General features: G+C 50.6%; 1 protein-coding gene across 1 annotated transcript in view; it reads left to right on the top strand.

Annotated features, from left to right (window-relative positions):
• The window catches only part of ZAP70 (zeta chain of T cell receptor associated protein kinase 70), a 25,521-nt gene extending 6,711 nt beyond the window's left edge, over nt 1-18,810 (top strand). The window contains exons 3-13 of the mRNA XM_007470225.1: nt 6,860-6,998; nt 7,097-7,178; nt 7,258-7,304; nt 7,542-7,593; nt 8,677-8,869; nt 9,363-9,569; nt 12,899-13,091; nt 13,183-13,323; nt 13,424-13,536; nt 14,838-14,936; nt 18,732-18,810. Coding sequence (XP_007470287.1) covers nt 6,860-6,998; nt 7,097-7,178; nt 7,258-7,304; nt 7,542-7,593; nt 8,677-8,869; nt 9,363-9,569; nt 12,899-13,091; nt 13,183-13,323; nt 13,424-13,536; nt 14,838-14,936; nt 18,732-18,810 — 1,345 coding nt within the window. The remainder of the gene's footprint in view (nt 1-6,859; nt 6,999-7,096; nt 7,179-7,257; nt 7,305-7,541; nt 7,594-8,676; nt 8,870-9,362; nt 9,570-12,898; nt 13,092-13,182; nt 13,324-13,423; nt 13,537-14,837; nt 14,937-18,731) is intronic.
• Nucleotides 18,811-18,887: the final 77 nt, after the last annotated feature.

Raw genomic sequence — 18,887 nt, 5'->3', positions numbered from 1 at the left:
CCACTTTCCCCACTTGGTGTCCATACTTTTGTTCTCTACATCCGTGTCTCTATTTCTGGCATGCAAAACAGTTAATCTGTACCATTTTTCTAGGTTCCACATATATGTGTTAATATACGATGTTTGTTTTTCTCTTTCTGACTTACTTCACTCTGTATGACAGTCTCTAGGTCCATCCATGTCTCTATAAATGATCCAAGTTCGTTCTTTTTTATGGCTGAGTAATATTCCACTGTATATATGTACCACATCTTCTTTATGCATTCGTTTGTCAATGGGCATTTAGGTTGCTTCCATGACTTGGCTATTGTAAATAGTGCTGCAGTGAACATTAGGGTGCATGTGTCTTTTTGAATTATGGTTTTCTCAGGGTATATGCCCAGCAGTGGGATTGCTGGGTCATATGGTAATTCTATTTTTAGTTTTTTAAGGAACCTCCATACTGTTCTCCATAGTGGCTGTATCAGTTTACATTCCCACCAACAGTGAAAGAGGGTTCCCTTATCTCCACACCCTCTCCAGCATTTGTTGTTTGTAGCTTTTCTGATGATGCCCATTCTAACTGGTGTGAGGTGTTACCTCATTGTAGTTTGATTTGCATTGCCCTAATAATTAGTGATGTTGAGCAGCTTTTCATGTGCTTCTTGGCCATCTGTATGTCTTCTTTGGAGAAATGTCTATTTAGGTCTTCTGACCATTTTTTGATTGGGTTGTTTGTTTTTTAATATTGAGCTGCATGAGCTGTTTATATATTTTGGAGATTAATCCTTTGCTATTGATTCGTTTGCAAATATTTTCTCCCATTCTGAGGGTTGTCTTTTCGTCTTGTTTGTAGTTTCCTTTGCTTTGCAAAAGCTTTTAAGCTTCATTAGGTCCCATTTGTTTATTTTTGTTTTTATTTCTATTACTCTATGAGGTGGATCAAAAAAAATCTTGCTGTGATTTATGTCAAAGAGTGTTCTTCCTATGTTTTCCTCTAAGAGTTTTATAGTGTCTGGTCTTACATTTAGGTCTCCAATCCATTTTGAGTTTATTTTTGTGTATGGTGTTAGGGAGTCTTCTAATTTCATTCTTTTCCATGTAGCTGTCCAGTTTTCCCAGCACCACTTATTGAAGAGACTGTCTTTTCGCCATTGTATATCCTTGCCTCCTTTGTCATAGACTAGTTGACCGTAGGTGCGTGGGTTTATCTCAGGGCTTTCTATCCTGTTCCATTGATCTATATTTCTAGTTTTGTGCCAGTACCATATTGTCTTGGTTACTGTAGCTTTGTAGTACAGTCTGAAGTCAGGGAGTCTGATTCCTCCAGCTCCATTTTTCCCCCTCAAGGCTGTTTTGGCTATTTGGGGTCTTTTGTGTCTCCATACAAATTTTAAGATTTTTTGTTCTAGTTCTGTAAAAAATGCCATTGGTAATTTGATAGGGATTGCATTGAATCTGTAGATTGCTTTGGGTAGTACAGTCATTTTCACAATATTGATTCTTCCAATCCAAGAACATGGTATATCTCTCCATCTGTTTGTGTAATCTTTAATTTCTTTCATCAGTGTCTTATAGTTTTCTGAGTACAGGTCTTTAACCTCCTTAGGTAGGTTTATTCCTAGGTATTTTATTCTTTTTGTTGCAATGGTGAATGGGATTGGTTCCTTAATTTCTCTTTCTGATCTTTTGTTGTTAGTGTACAGGAATGCAACAGATTTCTGTGCATTAATTTTGTATCCTGAAACCTTACCAAATTCATTGTTTAGCTCTAGTAGTTTTCTGGTGGCATCTTTAGGATTCTCTATGTATAGTATCATGTCATCTGCAAACAGTGACAGCTTTACTTCTTCTTTTCCAATTTGTATTCCTTTTATTTCTTTTTCTTCTCTGATTACTGTGGCTAGGACTTCCAAAACTATGTTGAATAATAGCAGTGAGAGTGGACATCCTTGCCTTGTTCCTGATCTTAGAGGAAATGCTTTCAGTTTTTCACCATTGAGAATGATGCTTGCTGTGGGTTTGTTGTATATGGCCTTCATTATGTTGAGGTAGGTTCCCTCTGTGCCCACTTTCTGGAGAGTTATTATCATAAATGGGAGGTGAATTTTGTCAAAAGCTTTTTCTGCATCTTTTGAGATGATCATATGGTTTTTATTCTTCAATTTGTTAATATGGTGTATCACATTGATTGATTTGAGTGTATTGAAGAATCCTTGCATCCCTGGGATAAATCCCACTTGATCATGGTATATGATTCTTTTAATGTGTTTTTGCATTCTGTGTGCCAGTATTTTGTTCAGGATTTTTGTATCTGTATTTCAATTTTCTTAAATTTACTGAGGCTTTTTGTAGTATCTTTGTCTGGTTTTGGTATCAGGGTGATGGTGGCCTCATAGAATGAATTTGGGAGTGTTCCTTCCTCTGCAATTTTTTGGAAGAGTTTGAGAAGGATGGGGGTTATCTCTTCTCTAAATGTTTGATAGAATTCGCCTGTGAAGCCATCTGGTCTTGGATTTTTGTTTGTTGGAAGATTTGTAATCACAGTTTGAATTTCATTACTTGATTGGTCTGTTCATATTTTCTATTTCTTCCTGCTTCAGTCTTGGAAGGTTATACCTTTCTAAGAATTTGTCCGTTTCTTCCAGGTTGTCCATTTTATTGGCATAGAGTTGCTTGTAGTAGTCTCTTAGGATGCTTTGTATTTCTGCAGTGTCTGTTGTAACTTCTCCTTTTTCATTTCTAATTTTACTGATTTGAGTCCTCTCCCTCTTTCTTTTTTCTTTTTCTTTTTTTTGCGGTACGTGGGCCTCCCACTGCTGCAGCCTCTCCCATTGTGAAGCACAGGCCCCAGACGTGCAGGCCCAGCAGCCATGGCCCACGGGCCCAGCCGCTCCGCGGCATGTGGGATCCTCCCGGACCGGTGCACAAACCCGTGTCCCCCGCATCAGCAGGCGGACTCTCAACCACTGCACCACCAGGGAAGCCCTCCCTCTTTTTCTTGATGAGTCTGGCTAAAGGTTTATCAATTTTGTTTATCTTCTCAAAGAACCAGCTTTTAGTTTTATTGATCTTTGCTATTGTTTTCTTTGTCTCTATTTCACTTATTTCTGCTCTGATCTTTATGATTTCTTTCCTTTTGCTAACTTTGGGTTTTGTTTGTTCTTCTCTCTCTAGTTCCTTTAGGTGTAAGGTTAGATTGTTTATTTGAGATTGTTCTTGCTTCTTGAGGTAGGCTTGTATTGCTATAAACTTCCCTCTTAGAATTGCTTTTGCTGCATCACATAGGTTTTGGATTGTCGTGTTTTCATTGTAATTTGTGTCTGGGTATTTTTTGATTTCCTCTTTGATTTCTTCAGTGATCTCTTGGTTATTTAGTAACGTATTGTTTAGCCTCTATGTGTTTGTGTTTTTTACGTTATTTTCCCTGTAATTGATTTCTAATCTCATAGCATTGTGGTCAGAAAAGATGCTTGATATGATTTCAGTTTTCTTAAATTTACCGAGGCTGGGTTTGTGACCCAAGATGTGATCTGTCCTGGAGAATGTTCAGTGTGCCCTTGAGAAGAAAGTGTAATCTGCTGTTTTTGGATGGAATGTCCTATAAATATCAATTAAATCTATCTGGTCTATTGTGTCATTTAAAGCTTGTGTTTCCTTATTAATTTTCTGTCTGGATGATCTGTCCATTGGTGTAAGTGAGGTGTTAAAGTCCCCCACTATTATTATGTTACTGTCGATTTCCTCTTTTATAGCTGTTAGCAGTTGCCTTATGTATTGAGGTGCTCCTATGTTGGGTGCATATGTATTTATAATTGTTATATCTTCTTCCTGGATTGATCCCTTGATCATTATGTAGTGTCTTTCCTTGTCTCTTATAACATTCTTTATTCTAAAGGTTATTTTATCTGATATGAGTATCGGTACTCCAGCTTTCTTTTGATTTCCATTTGCATGGAATATCTTCTTCCATCACCTCACTTTCAGTCTGTATGTGTTCCTGGGTCTGAAGTTTGTCACTTGTAGACAGCATATATATGGGTCTTGTTTCTGTATCCATTCAGCGAACCTGTGTCTTTTGGTTGGAGCATTTAATCCATTCATGTTTAAGGTAATTATTGATATGTATGTTCCTGTTACCATTTTCTTAATTGTTATGGGTTTGTTTTTGTAGGTCCTTTTCTTCTCTTGTGTTTCCCACTTAGAGAAGTTCCTTTAGCATTTGTTGTGGAGCTGGTTTGGTGGTGCTGAATTCTCTTAGTTTTTGCTTGTCTGTAAAGTTTTTGATTTCTCCGTCAAATCTGAACGAGATCCTTGCTGGGTAGAGTGATCTTGGTTGTAGGTTCTTGCCTTTCATCACTTTAAATATATTGTGCCACTCCCTTCTGGCCTGTAGAGTTTGTGCTGAGAAATCAGCTGTTAACCTTATGGGAGTTCCCTTGTATGTTATTTGTCATTTTTCCCTTGTTGCTTTCAATAATTTTTGTCTTTACTTTTTGTCAGTTTGATTGCTATCTGTCTCGGCATGTTTATCCTTGGGTTTATCCTGCCCGGGACTCTCTGTGCTTCCTGGACTTTGGTGGCTATTTCGTTTCCCATGTTAGGGAAGTTTTCGACTATAATCTCTTCAGATATTTTCTCAGGTCCTTTCTCTCTCTCTTCTCCTTGTGGGACCCCTATAATGCAAATGTTGTTGCATTTAATGTTGTCCCAGAGGTCTCTTAGGCCATCTTTATTTCTTTTCATTCTTTTTTCTTTATTCTGTTCTGTGGCAGTGAATTCCACCATTCTGTCTTCCAGGTCACTTATCCGTTCTTCTGTCTCAGTTATTCTGCTATTGATTCCTTCTAGTGTATTTTTCATTTCAGTTATTATATTGTTCATCTCTGTTTGTTCTTTAATTCTTCAAATCTTTGTTAAACATTTCTTGCATCTTCTCGATCTTTGCCTCCATTCTTTTTCTGAGGTTATGGATCATCTTCACTATCATTATTCTGAATTCTTTTTCTGGAAGTTTGCCTATCTCCACTTCATTTAGCTGTTTTTTTGGGGGATTTATCTTGTTCCTTCATCTGGTACAAAGTCCTCTGCCTTTTCATTTAACCTATTTTTCTGTGAATGTGGTTTTCTTTCCACAGGCTGCAGAATTGTAGTTCTTCTTGCTTCTGCTGTCTGCCCTCTGGGCATTGAGTTTTTGTTGTCACTTCAAAACCTAAGGTTTTGATCTAATGAAGTATTTTCACTTCTCAAAAGAAGAGAACTAGTAGTTAGAGACAGTCCCCTCCAGGCCAGCCCACCAGTCTAGTTATGGAAGCTCCTTCCTTTCTGTGGGACATTTGCATTTCTTAGTTTGTTGTGGGATTCTCTTCCTTGCCTTTGGTGATCCCCCATTGCTCCCCACCCTGTTTCCTATCTCTCCACGTGTCCAGGTAGGCTGCCCTGGTCACTATGTCAGCCTTCACTGCATTGTTCTTTGGGGAACCTGCTGTCCAGCAATGGATGGGATATTCACAGCCACCCCTCCATCCCTCACTCATGTTTTGCCATGGAGATTTAAGGGACATTTCTCTGTTTCTTTGGCCTAAGGAAGGGTTGCAAGGTGGGCTCATGTCTGTCTTGTTCACCACTGTACTCCTGCCCTTAGAATAGTGCCTGGCATGTGGTCAACACTTAGTAAATATTTGTGCAGTGAATTAATATCCATGGGCAGGGCCCAAGCCCTGAGAGTTTACACTCTGATGGTGCCCTCCTGTGGGTCATCCCATGGCTATTTCCTGCTGTGCGCTCCCAGCCAGCTCTTGTGTAACTTAGTTCAATCCCCTAGATTATTGGTCTGTTGTCTACAGTGTCCACAGAGCCTGAGACCACCTCCAGAAACAGCTGCCCCTCCCTCGTCCATTAGAAATCTACACTTAACCCTGGAATAGAAACTTGTGCCGGGAGCTCAAGACAAAACTATTTTGTGGGAGATGCTGACTAGTTTTATAGTGGGATGGGAGGGTGCAGGTGGCCCTAAATTGGTCCGTATGTGTGTGTGTGTGTGTGTGTGTGGTTGGACAGGTTCTTACTGCATGAAGGCACCATCTTTTAGGGGCTTAATTCTGATTGATAGACGTGGAAGCTTTGTTTTGGCAAATCTCCAGAAGAGGACAATCAAGGGTTTCATTCTGTTAAAGGTCATCTGTTATGATAACTGGTGGGTCTCTTGTGATGCCAAGGTGACTTGTTCTGATGTGTACGAAGGTGCCCTGTGATCTAGCCATGGACTTGCACTTACCTTTATCGCTCTATGTATAGAAACAGCTTTGTCTCCCCAAGAGAATGGTCTTAAGTCTGTGTGTCCCCTGTGAGTGGCTCTGTGTCCACCATAGATGAAAAAATATCCCTCCATGAATCGCCAAGTGTCTCCCTGCCCCACACCTGTGGCCAAGTGTCCAGCCATGGGTGGCCTGGTATTCAGCCATGGAGGACCAGGTGCCCCCCAGCGTATGGCTAAGTGTTCCCCCCTGAATAGCCAAGTGTGCAGCTGTGGGTGCCTGAGTATCAGGCCCTGCAGGGCTGAATGTCCACCCTGGGTGGCCCAGTATTCCCCTTTGGATGGCCACATACCTGCCCTTGGATGACTGTGAACGTGGCCATTCACCTCTCTGCTCACTCCGGCACCCCCTCCGCCAGCCCCACGCACGGCCTGTTACCAGTAGGTCTGGAGGTTGAGTGGGGCCTGACCTCAGCTCCCGCAGCCCCTGCCACTTCTCCATGAGGCTCTGGGGTGCAGAGCCCATAGGGTGTGTGTGTGGGAACTGGGGCCAAAGTAGGAGGGCACCACGGGGGAGGGGGCCCGTGTGGTTGTAGGGGTGACGGCCCCTCCTTCCCCCGCCAGGCTGAGACCCCGGAAGGAGCAGGGCACCTATGCGCTGTCTCTGATCTATGGGAAGACCGTGTACCACTATCTCATCAGCCAGGACAAGGCGGGCAAGTACTGCATTCCCGAGGGGACCAAGTTTGACACGCTCTGGCAGGTAGGCCGCCCTCACACCCTGTTGTGGGGAGAGGCTGCGGCGGGGTGCTCAGGCTCGTGGGGGGAGGGGAGCCCCGGCCCTGACGCTCCTCCCTGCAGCTGGTGGAGTACCTGAAGCTGAAGGCTGACGGGCTCATCTACTGCCTAAAGGAGGCCTGTCCCAACGACAGCGCCAGCTCAGGTGAGCGGGGCAGCGGGGCACAGGGGTGAGCGGGAGACCCCGACCCCCACCCCCCTCACTGTCCCTTCTGCTCCCCCAGAGGCCGCTGCTCCCACACTCCCCGCCCACCCATCCACATTCACCCAGGTAAGTCAGCAGCACCGTAGACTTGGGGCCTTGGGGATGGAGCTGGGTGGGCAATGGGTCCTGTTCCCAGGGTGGGGCTCCAGGCAGGAGGTGGGGGGAGAGTGGGGCTGCCGTGGAACAGAAGAGGGTACCCCCAGCACCATCTCTGGGAGTCCTCAGAGGATGTGGGTCTCATGAGAGGGGCTGGGTGCCCCCAGCTCTGGCCCTGCTGACCCTTGCTGACCCCATGACCCTTAGCCTCAGAGACGGATTGACACGCTCAACTCAGATGGATACACCCCCGAACCAGGTGAGTTGGCAAAGATGGAGGTGTGTAGGGGTTCGTGTCAGACCAAGAGCAGGGTCCTGGCTGGGCCCTGGGGTGTGTCAGGGGAGGGACGTGTGCCAGGCCTGACCTGCGGCGGTGGGCCTGGTTGCCCTGTGCATGCACTGTGCCTGCAGGTGTCCATGTGGGCACATGCATCTTGCCCGCCTGTGAGCATGTGCCCGGGGGCATGCTGACATGCAGGGGAGTAGACCTGGCCGTGCCCGGGCCACCCCGGGTACAGACACACATCTGTTAAGCACCTACTATCTGCCAGTTGTGCTCCAAGCTCACTGAGTGTATGAGCTTTGCTGAATCCTCCCGACAAGCCACATAAGGCAGTCATGGTGATTATTCTCATTTTACAGAAGAGAAAGGAGGGCCGGGAACTGTCATGTCCCGCAGCTAGGCAGTGGTGGAGCTGGGGTTTGAACCCAAGGAGGAAGGCTCCAGAGCCCAGGTCCCTAAAACGCACTGTTGCAGACGCTCGTGTGTTTCATGTGTGGATGTAAGCCTGTGCACGTGTGTGCAGAGAACATACACGGTTACCTGTGCACAGAGAGGCTCATCTGCAGCCCTTGTACACATGGCTGCATGGTGCATACGCAGACCTGGGCAGGTGTGACACGGGTGCACACATGTCAGTGCACACACACCCATAGGTGTGCACGCTGCAGCTGGCACTATATTGGTTACTTGTGCAGACACGCCATTGGACCCCCATCACACACCGAGACATGGGTGAGAGTGTACGTGGGTGTTATGTGTGTGAACACGCAAGGACACATGTGTGTGCACACTTTAGCCCGTGCACACATGGTTACATGTGCACATTAGAGTCCTCTTGGACGTGGCTTCCCAACTCACCCACAGATGGGACCAGGAGCACACACAAATGCACACACGCCCATGAACACACACGTGCGCCCGTGTGCCTGTGCATGGTCTGGACGGTGCACGCTGCGCCTTGCGGCGCACGTGCCTGGTGGGCACCGAGGCTCCTGCCCTGCTCGGCCCCCATCCCTCTCCCCGCTCCTGACTTGGGAGCACACGCCTGTGTGTGCCCAGCATGCCTAGCGTCCTCAGAGAAGCTGCGGTCGATGCCCATGGACACCAGCGTGTACGAGAGCCCCTACAGCGACCCCGAGGAGCTCAAAAACAAGAAGCTCTTCCTGAAGCGCGAGAACCTCCTCATGGCTGACATAGAACTTGGCTGCGGCAACTTTGGCTCCGTTCGCCAGGGCGTCTACCGCATGCGCAAGTAGGCTGCCCAGCCTTGGCTGGGGAACCACAGTGGGAGGGGCAGAGGGGGCGCTGCCTCCCAAGGCCTTGGGGGTTGGAGCCAGGATGTGACTTCAGGTTGCCTGGGAAACAGACGCTGGGACAGGAAATTGCCTGCTAGGCGGGGTTACCTGGGAGAGCCCAGGGCAGCACCCGAGAGGGAGTGAGAGGGGCAGGTCTGGGGCAGAGAGAAGTTGGGCTGAGCTGCAGATGCAACAGAGTCCCCCTTGTCCACTCCATCGGCTGGTCATTGGATACAGGCTGCCCCTGGGGAGGGTGACACTTTGAGCCGGTTCTTTTCAGCGAGGGGCAGTTCCTGGGAGGGGCTTGGCCGGGAGCTGTGAGCTGCAGGGAGGACAGGGCGGCAAACCACAGCATCTACTACACAAGTCCAGGGAGAGGGGAGGCAGGTCAGGTTGGGTCCAGGTCAGGCCTGTGCCAGCTCACGCGTGTCCCTCTGTGCGTCACGGCAGGAAGCAGATCGACGTGGCCATCAAGGTGTTGAAACAGAACACGGAGAAGGCGGACAAGGATGAGATGATGCGGGAGGCGCAGATCATGCACCAGCTGGACAACCCCTACATTGTGCGGCTCATCGGCGTCTGCCAGGCCGAGGCCCTCATGCTGGTGATGGAGATGGCGGGCGGCGGGCCGCTGCACAAGTTCCTGCTTGGGAAGAAGTGAGCCTCTGGGCCGGCCGGGTGTTTGCGGCTGGGGGCGTGGGGGGGAATGATCCTGTCCACCCACGGGTGTGTTCCACACTCATTTCCCCGCGTTTATAGACACACAGCTGCTGCCCACACTCACGCCCATGACAGATCTGACCCCAGGTTTGACTTTCGGCTCTGCCACTAACTGGTGTGACCCCGGGTGGGTTTCTTAATTCATCTGTGCCTCAGTTTCCTCATTCGTACCATGGCGATGCACAGTATTTACGTCCAGGGGCTCTTGTGAGGGTCAAATGAGTTGATGTCTATCAATAGAAAGTACTCAGAATGGTGCCTGGCGTTGCTTATAGGAGCTTTGTAAGTATTAGCTCTGTCACAACTGCCACCTCTGTTCTCTCGGCCAATTCATGATGCACGGGAAGTTGCCGATGGTTGATGGTCTTTGACCTGAAGCAGGGTTGGAAAACTGCAGCCAGGCTTGTTTTGTACAGCCTGGTTTCGCATTTTTAAAGGTCTATGAAAAAAACAAAGAGGACTATGTGGCAGAGACCATATGTGTCCTGCAGAGGCTGAAATATTTACTCTCAGGCCCTATAGAGAAAAAATTGGCCCATCTCTAATCCAAAGAAATTGGTTTCGTTTGCGTTCCCTCGTGCCTCAAACTCTTACCCTCATGACACGAGGCACATGACCTTGAACCCGAGCTCTTGCTGGAGTGCATGCCTTCACGGGTCCCAGCTCATGTACTCAGTTATCCCATGGGCGTTCATTGGGCAATTTCTCTGTGACAGGGACCATTACCAGCACTTGGGATTATCAGCGAACAAAGAGACAAAGTCCTCTGCCCTGTATTTTGGTTGGGAAAGAGAGGCTTTAAATAATCATTATAATACCGTAAAGTATAGAGTATGTTGGAAGGTAAGTACTAGGGAAAGGGGGGTTGGGAGTGTCAGGGTAGGAGGTGAGAAGTGAGAAGGTGAGGCAGCCAAGTGCAGCTCTGGGGGAAGAGTGGTCCCGACAGAGGGCACAGCCGGTGCAAAGGTCCTGAGGTGCCTGGTGTGGTAGGGGAACTGTGAGTAGGGCCCCGAGGCTGAAGCAGAGTGAGTGCAGGGGAGCAGGGAGCTGACGTGGGCAGGGAGGTCATGGGGCAGATGGTGCAGGGCCTTGTGGGCCGTGGGGAGGGCTTGGACATTTACCCTGAGTGAGGTAGGAGCCCTGGACGCTGTGAGCCGAGGAGGGGCAGGACCTGACTCCAGTGTGGGAAGGACAGACCGTGCCGGGTGAGGGCAGAGGTGGCTGTTCTGGTCCAGGCTGGCCATGATGACAGCTGGGTCAGGGTGGCAGAAGCAGACGTGGAGAGGAGTAGGGGGATTCTGGAGGGATTTTGAAGTCGGGGCTGCCAGGGTTTGCTGATGGATTGGATATTGGGTGTGAGGAAAAGGGGCTGCTGGTGATGGAGATGGCGGGCGGCGGGCCGCTGCACAAGTTCCTGCTTGGGAAGAAGTGAGCCTCTGGGCCGGCCGGGTGTTTGCGGCTGGGGGCGTGGGGGGGAATGATCCTGTCCACCCACGGGTGTGTTCCACACTCATTTCCCCGCGTTTATAGACACACAGCTGCTGCCCACACTCACGCCCATGACAGATCTGACCCCAGGTTTGACTTTCGGCTCTGCCACTAACTGGTGTGACCCCGGGTGGGTTTCTTAATTCATCTGTGCCTCAGTTTCCTCATTCGTACCATGGCGATGCACAGTATTTACGTCCAGGGGCTCTTGTGAGGGTCAAATGAGTTGATGTCTATCAATAGAAAGTACTCAGAATGGTGCCTGGCGTTGCTTATAGGAGCTTTGTAAGTATTAGCTCTGTCACAACTGCCACCTCTGTTCTCTCGGCCAATTCATGATGCACGGGAAGTTGCCGATGGTTGATGGTCTTTGACCTGAAGCAGGGTTGGAAAACTGCAGCCAGGCTTGTTTTGTACAGCCTGGTTTCGCATTTTTAAAGGTCTATGAAAAAAACAAAGAGGACTATGTGGCAGAGACCATATGTGTCCTGCAGAGGCTGAAATATTTACTCTCAGGCCCTATAGAGAAAAAATTGGCCCATCTCTAATCCAAAGAAATTGGTTTCGTTTGCGTTCCCTCGTGCCTCAAACTCTTACCCTCATGACACGAGGCACATGACCTTGAACCCGAGCTCTTGCTGGAGTGCATGCCTTCACGGGTCCCAGCTCATGTACTCAGTTATCCCATGGGCGTTCATTGGGCAATTTCTCTGTGACAGGGACCATTACCAGCACTTGGGATTATCAGCGAACAAAGAGACAAAGTCCTCTGCCCTGTATTTTGGTTGGGAAAGAGAGGCTTTAAATAATCATTATAATACCGTAAAGTATAGAGTATGTTGGAAGGTAAGTACTAGGGAAAGGGGGGTTGGGAGTGTCAGGGTAGGAGGTGAGAAGTGAGAAGGTGAGGCAGCCAAGTGCAGCTCTGGGGGAAGAGTGGTCCCGACAGAGGGCACAGCCGGTGCAAAGGTCCTGAGGTGCCTGGTGTGGTAGGGGAACTGTGAGTAGGGCCCCGAGGCTGAAGCAGAGTGAGTGCAGGGGAGCAGGGAGCTGACGTGGGCAGGGAGGTCATGGGGCAGATGGTGCAGGGCCTTGTGGGCCGTGGGGAGGGCTTGGACATTTACCCTGAGTGAGGTAGGAGCCCTGGACGCTGTGAGCCGAGGAGGGGCAGGACCTGACTCCAGTGTGGGAAGGACAGACCGTGCCGGGTGAGGGCAGAGGTGGCTGTTCTGGTCCAGGCTGGCCATGATGACAGCTGGGTCAGGGTGGCAGAAGCAGACGTGGAGAGGAGTAGGGGGATTCTGGAGGGATTTTGAAGTCGGGGCTGCCAGGGTTTGCTGATGGATTGGATATTGGGTGTGAGGAAAAGGGGCTGAGGGCAAGGCCAGTGCTTCTGAGTAAATGAAAAGATGGAGAGGAGTGTGTGTGTGTGTGTGTGTGCGTGTGCGCGCGCGTGTTTCTACAATCAGGAACTTGGCTTTGTCTTTATTATCTTTGAGAGGCCCGTGAGACCCCCTGAGGGCACACAGAGGACGCAGGTAAATGTGTTAAGTCTGGGAATCCCAGTATATGGATGAAATTTAAGGCCTCGAGCCTGGATGAGGGCAGAGGTTTGTGCCTGTTTTGCTCACGCCGTGTCCCCCTGCCCCATGCCTGGCACACAGCAGGTGCCCAATAAGCACCTGCTGAACAGAGGCTCAGCTGGGTCAGAGAAGTGGGCTTTGCCCCCTTGGGGACTTGTCCCCTTCCAGCTGCCCCTGCCTTCCCCTGCACCCCAGGGAGGAGATCCCCGTCAGCAACGTGGCGGAGCTGCTGCACCAGGTGTCCATGGGGATGAAGTACCTGGAAGAGAAGAACTTTGTGCACCGTGACCTGGCGGCCCGCAATGTCCTTCTGGTCAACCGGCACTACGCCAAGATCAGCGACTTTGGTCTCTCCAAGGCACTGGGTGCTGACGACAGCTACTACACCGTGAGCCCCCGGCCCTGGGGTGCCCAGGTGGAGGAGGCGGTGGTGTGGAGGGTCCCCGAGCCCTGTCCCGGCAGCATCTCCCACCCTCCAGGCTCGCTCGGCGGGGAAGTGGCCGCTCAAGTGGTACGCGCCTGAGTGCATCAACTTCCGCAAGTTCTCCAGCCGCAGTGACGTCTGGGGCTACGGGGTCACCATGTGGGAAGCCTTCTCCTATGGCCAGAAGCCCTACAAGGCAGGTGTGGGCAGAGGCGGGCGGACAGCTGGGTGGGAAGAGGGGCCAGGGGGAAGGGGCCCTGGTTACTCACATGTGTACTTGGCTCTGGCTTGAGCAGAAGATGAAAGGCCCCGAGGTCATGGCCTTCATTGAGCAGGGCAAGCGGATGGAGTGCCCACCAGAGTGTCCACCCGAAATGTACAAACTCATGAGCGACTGCTGGACCTACAAGTGAGTGCCAGTGGGCAGGAGGGTACCTGGCTGAGCTGACACCCAGGCCTGGGGCAGGAGGTCGTGGTGCCCAATAGTCCAACTAACTCATCCCACCCAAAGACTCACCCAATACATGGCCTTTCCAACCCTCGGTACCTTTATTCCCCCTGCATCTATGCTCAACTCTCCAACAGACTGACCCTACAATGCTCCACTGGTCAAGCACCCCAGCACCCTACCTGCGGACACCCACTGCTCCAGCATCTAAAACCTCAGTCTCGCACCAGCCAATACTCAAATGATCCTGCAACACTCAGACAAGTCAGTACTGTTACCCAAACTATGATACCAATACTCAGGGCATGGGATAATACTCCATTATATAATTCCTGTTTCCCATCAGCCAACATTCAACACCTAATTACCCATTCAGGCCAACACCAAAGCACCCAGATACTCAATGCCCTCCCACCTCTGTCTGCTCGAAGCCCGGTGCTTGAACACGCCAACTCCTAACACCATCAGTACCCCCCCTTCCCATCGCACAACAGGCAACATGCACCCAAACAAGCTATTACCCTACACTAATCCTGCAATGCATGATTGCACCCAATATTTGATACCTTTCCTGCCCCAGCATCCATTATTCCACTGGCCAATACCTTCCACACTGATACCCAAACACCCAAGCACTCCAATAAATACACCCCCTACTTATGATAAATGAATAAGAAATGATCAGCCCATCCCTTCTCCGCCAAGTATTAACTCAACCTCTATCAAGAGACAATACACCAACACCCCAATACCCAAAGAGGCTAGCATCTAACACCCCAACGCAATACATGGATATTCCACACACATACCATTAATACCCTGACTCTCCACTAGCTGAACCCATCCTCCATACGCCCGTGTTCCTCTCCTTTGTGGGCAGCATACTTGCATCCGTGTGAGCCCATACCCAGCACCCAAATACCCTGGCCAAATACACATGCTCGGTACATCAACATTCAACATCCCAGCTCCCCATGGTCAACAGTTGTCACCCCTACACTCAGGGAGCTCCCTTCCCTAAGTCTTCACCAGTCAACACTCAGGATATGGTTCCCCTCCATCCTGTATGTCGGCTCTTCAACTAGGCGATATGGCAACCCCGGAACTGCAGTCCTCTCACACCCAGGAGACCCCTCCATTACCTGATACCCGCCCCCCACCCCAGGCCCACTGCTTTCTGAGCCCCATGCATGTCCACCCACCAGCTGAAGTTGGGTTCTGGGGGTGTGGTCAGCAGTCTGGATCTCCCCAACCCCTCACAGGTGGGAGGACCGTCCAGACTTCCAGACCGTGGAGCAGCGCATGCGCACCTACTACTACAGCTTGGCAAGCAAGGCCGCGGACCCTGCGGCCGAGGCTGCGTGTGTCTGAGCTCCAGCCTGCCGGCCCCTACGCCCCAGCTTTTCCTTCTGTGTCCTCAGCTCCCTCCCAGGACCTCCAGTCTGGCGGAGCCCAGCTCAGTTTCTCTCCCCCACACCAGCTGGGCTGTGAGAAGGGGGACAGCTCAGGCCTCCAGCCCACACTGGTCTAGTATTCCCTGCCTGGTCACCTGGCCCCTCTGGCTGGGTAGGAGGCCGAGACCCAGGCAAGGTGGTCCTGGGCTGGAATCTACTGGGAGGCCCTGAGCTGAGGGGGCATTGCTTACAGCAAGGACCCTCCTTCCTCTGGGCCCAGAAGGGCGGACTCCCGGAGTCCTCAGGTGGCAAGACCCCAATCATTGGAATAAACGCAGCTTCTCTCTTGTCTGAGATCCCTCATCTTTCTGGGGTGAGGGCGGGGGGACCAGGAAAGGGGCTGGGTCATCGGAAGGGGTCCATGAGAAGTGCCTGATGGTGCAACACACGGGCATTCCAATATTTGATACAGCTTTTCTCGTGTGGGCCTGGGGGCTGGCTTTCCCGCCCTTGTGCCCCGGGGACATATTTACCAGCGTGAGGGGCTGCAGCAGGTGAGCGTGGGGACTTAGGGGCCGCGTGCCTGCTGGTCACTCAGCTCCCTGAGACTCACAGACGGCATGAGACAGGTGCTGCCCGGGCATGAGACAGGTGCTGCCCGTGTTCGTGGCGTGTTATCATCACCTGGAGAGAGTTTAACACACGCTGATCCCGCCCCAGCCCGTGCATTTTAAGGTCTCTTCAGGTGATTCTATCATTCGGCGCCTTCTCAGCTGTCTCTCCTTCCTCCCTGGGCCCAGACAGTCACAGCTGGGAATCCTTATCACCTGATGCCCCGAGGGCCGGCTCAGTCCGCTCAGGAGGAGACCCGGCTCCAAGTGAATGCTGCTTCAGTGTCCCCACATCATGAGCTGGGGTGTTGGAGCACAGAACCCGACAGGTCGGGTGAAGTGGAGCCAGGCCCCCGCATTTCTTTTCCGGACTTGCTCGGCAGCAGTTGGCCCCCGTGCCCTGCAATGCCTCCTCCTCTTGGCCTGGCCCCGAAGAGCCACGGGCTCCAGGGCGGCCATGCAACCCACTCAGCGCCAGGGAGAGGCAAGGAGATTTTCTGCGGCTTCTGAGAAGGTAGATTTTCTTTCTTTTTGTTTGTGGAGCTCTAGAAAGCCTGGGGCTGTTTTGTGGCACTGTGGGGGGTGGGGGGTGGGGACTGGGGCTTGAGGCCCAGGCTGGTGATGCCCGAAAGGAGACCCCAGAACCTTGGTGATGTGAGTGCGCTGTCGAAACCAGGAAATTGACATTGGGGTTATTAACTTAGGTACGGACCTTGCTCTGATTTTACCGCTTACGGAGTTTTAATAATTCATGTGTAAAAAGCTTCGTGTTAGCGTATTCTTTAATGAACTTTGTATTCTACCTGGAAAGTAGTTCAGAGAGCCCCCAGTTATAGAGTCAACTCCAGACACACGAAGACTCTAAGCTCTGTGTTTGTTTGGAGACTAAATCTGTAATGGTTTGCAATTGTTTGAGGGTCTCCAAGCCCTGCCAGATGATATCTTCCTGCATTTAGATTCGAAACAGACGAGCAGAGCACAGCGATTGTAAAGATTAAGACACAAACTCAGTTCCTTCCATTTTGTCGTTCTCTGCAGCCACTTGAAGATCTTGTGTTTAAAATGCAAAACAGTGAAGTTTGCAAGCCATGCGATATATTTTTAGTTGGTAAATGCACATACTAGTTCATAAGCTAACTGTATTACTGACTTTGAATAGCACCATTAAAATGCAAAAATTGTTTTTTAACTAATTGTTTTAAAACTAATGAACAAATCAAGAAAAATTACATCAATGGTAGAATTTCGTGGCTTCCGAAATTGTATTGTTTGCAGATATTTCAGTTTTATTAAATCGACGTGTTAGTTACTGGATAATTATTTACGTTGTTACATAAAGTATTATGTCAGAAGGGAAATACGTTTTCGTTGTCTGCATTTCTTTTGTGTTCATCATTATTGTTTCATGTTATGATTATTGCTGAAGATAACATTATTTTATGGGGAGGAGGTGTTAAAAGTGATACGTTCTGGGGGTCAAATACATTGAGAACGCTATGTGCTCGCAATTGAATGAACCAATGAAAGAGGGTGCAGTTCCACATAGTTACCACCAGGTGGCGGTGTTCCCCAAGCCAAGACCGCTCAGCTGCTCAAACCCGGCTCTCGCCTCCTGCCCTACTTTGGCCATCTTCTGCCTGGAGCAGGACCCCAGGCTCTTCCCTGGTCTCACAGGCCCCTAGTCCCGTCCCCTGCAATCCGTTCACCCCAGAACCGCTTGAAGGGTCTTTTCTACTAGCAGCTCTGACCAATTCCCTCCATCCTCTTCCGGGGTTCCCCAAACATATTCAGGCTGACTCTCATCTCTGGGCTTTTGCATCTACTGTTCCCTCTGCCTGGAATTATTTTCATCCCCATTTTACTAATGTCCACAAGGAAAACTTATCCTTAAAGTATGAATAATTTACTGGGGGAACTTTCTTAATCTCTCTGTGCCTCAGTTTCTTTGGGTGGTTTGGCCAGAAAGAGAAGGTAAATCCAGGTCAAGGAGTTAGAAAACCTGCAGGGGAGTGTCCTGAGATGTAAAGAGAGAAAGGCCTCCCCTTCCTCCTGCCCTCCAGGGGTAGGGGGCTCTGGCTTTGGCCAACCCAAGCCTCCCTGATGGGTCCCCAGTGGCTGGACCAGAGGGTCTTCTGCTCTCTGCGCCCTCCCTGGTGGGGCTGTTTGCACTCTGCTGACCCCCTGAGCCAACCTCTGGTCCCTGGGAAGACACCAGGTGTGTGTGTCGGGGGGTCAGTTCCGACCGGGAAGCTACGAGCTGCAGGTGGGGCCTGGGTGTCACCTTTATGGAAGTGCTGGTGACTCCCACACTGAGGAGCTTGGAGGCCGCATGAGGCTCACGGGACTCACTGCGACACAGCCGGGAGGGAAGCCTTGTGTGCGGGTAGAGACCTGGCCCAGCCCACTGGCCTTCAGGGGGCTGTGCGGGTCCTTGGGGTGGCGTCTAGCATTACTTCCCCCCTCCCGTTTCAGCCTCTCTTCCCAGCTCTGTCCTCCCCCACTCTGTCTCCCTCTCTGCTCCATCTCTATTTCTCTGTGATAGTCTTAAGTCCCTTAAGAAGAAAGAGCCTTCTCCCCTCTGCCTCCTTCTGTGTCTCTCTGTCTCCTTGTCTCTGCCCCTATCTCTCTATCCACTGTTGTCTCTGTTGCCCCTTTTGACCCCATCCTTGGGCTTCTCAACCCTGAGGGTCCCACCCCTCTCCTCCTCCCTGGGTTCTGCTTCTTCTGCCACCAGTGCCCCGAGAGGGAGGAGGAGGCTGCTGCCCAGGGAAGGGACAGGGGATGGGCCAGGGCCAGGTGCCCAGCACAGCTGCCCCGTGGAGCATCAGACCCCAGTGCCGAGCTCCATTTTGTAAGGGTCTTTCTCACAACCATCTGGTCCTCATGGCCACCTACTCCCCGTGGGCCACCTCTTCCCTTCTTGCCCTTTCTCATCACCAGACTCTGACCTCCTTCCTGTTTCTTTGTTTCTTCTGTGGGTGTCACCCTCCGCCCCCCCCCCCCCGCCCCCCCCCAGGCAGAGGCCCCAGTAACTGTGATGACCTCTTTGACCTCTGGAGTCAAAGAGTCCATCTTTGGGACAGAGTCTGATCCACTTACACTTTTGCCTGTGTCATTCACCCCCCCCCCCCCCCCCCCCGCCCCCTGCCAGTCCTCTGGCCTGTGGCCCGGCTGCCTACATGCTGCAGCTGCTGGGGGTGCCTGTTGTTCACCAGCCACGGCCTTCTTGATGCTAACTGAGTGCCATTCCTAGGCCACGTGCACCTCCGCAAAGGCTCTGTTATCTTTGGTCCTTATATTATTGTTG

The sequence above is a fragment of the Lipotes vexillifer genome, unplaced genomic scaffold (assembly GCF_000442215.2).
Source record: "Lipotes vexillifer unplaced genomic scaffold, Lipotes_vexillifer_v1.1 scaffold1139, whole genome shotgun sequence".
Lineage (NCBI taxonomy): Eukaryota > Metazoa > Chordata > Mammalia > Artiodactyla > Lipotidae > Lipotes > Lipotes vexillifer.
This window is presented reverse-complemented; position numbering and strand designations above follow the sequence as displayed.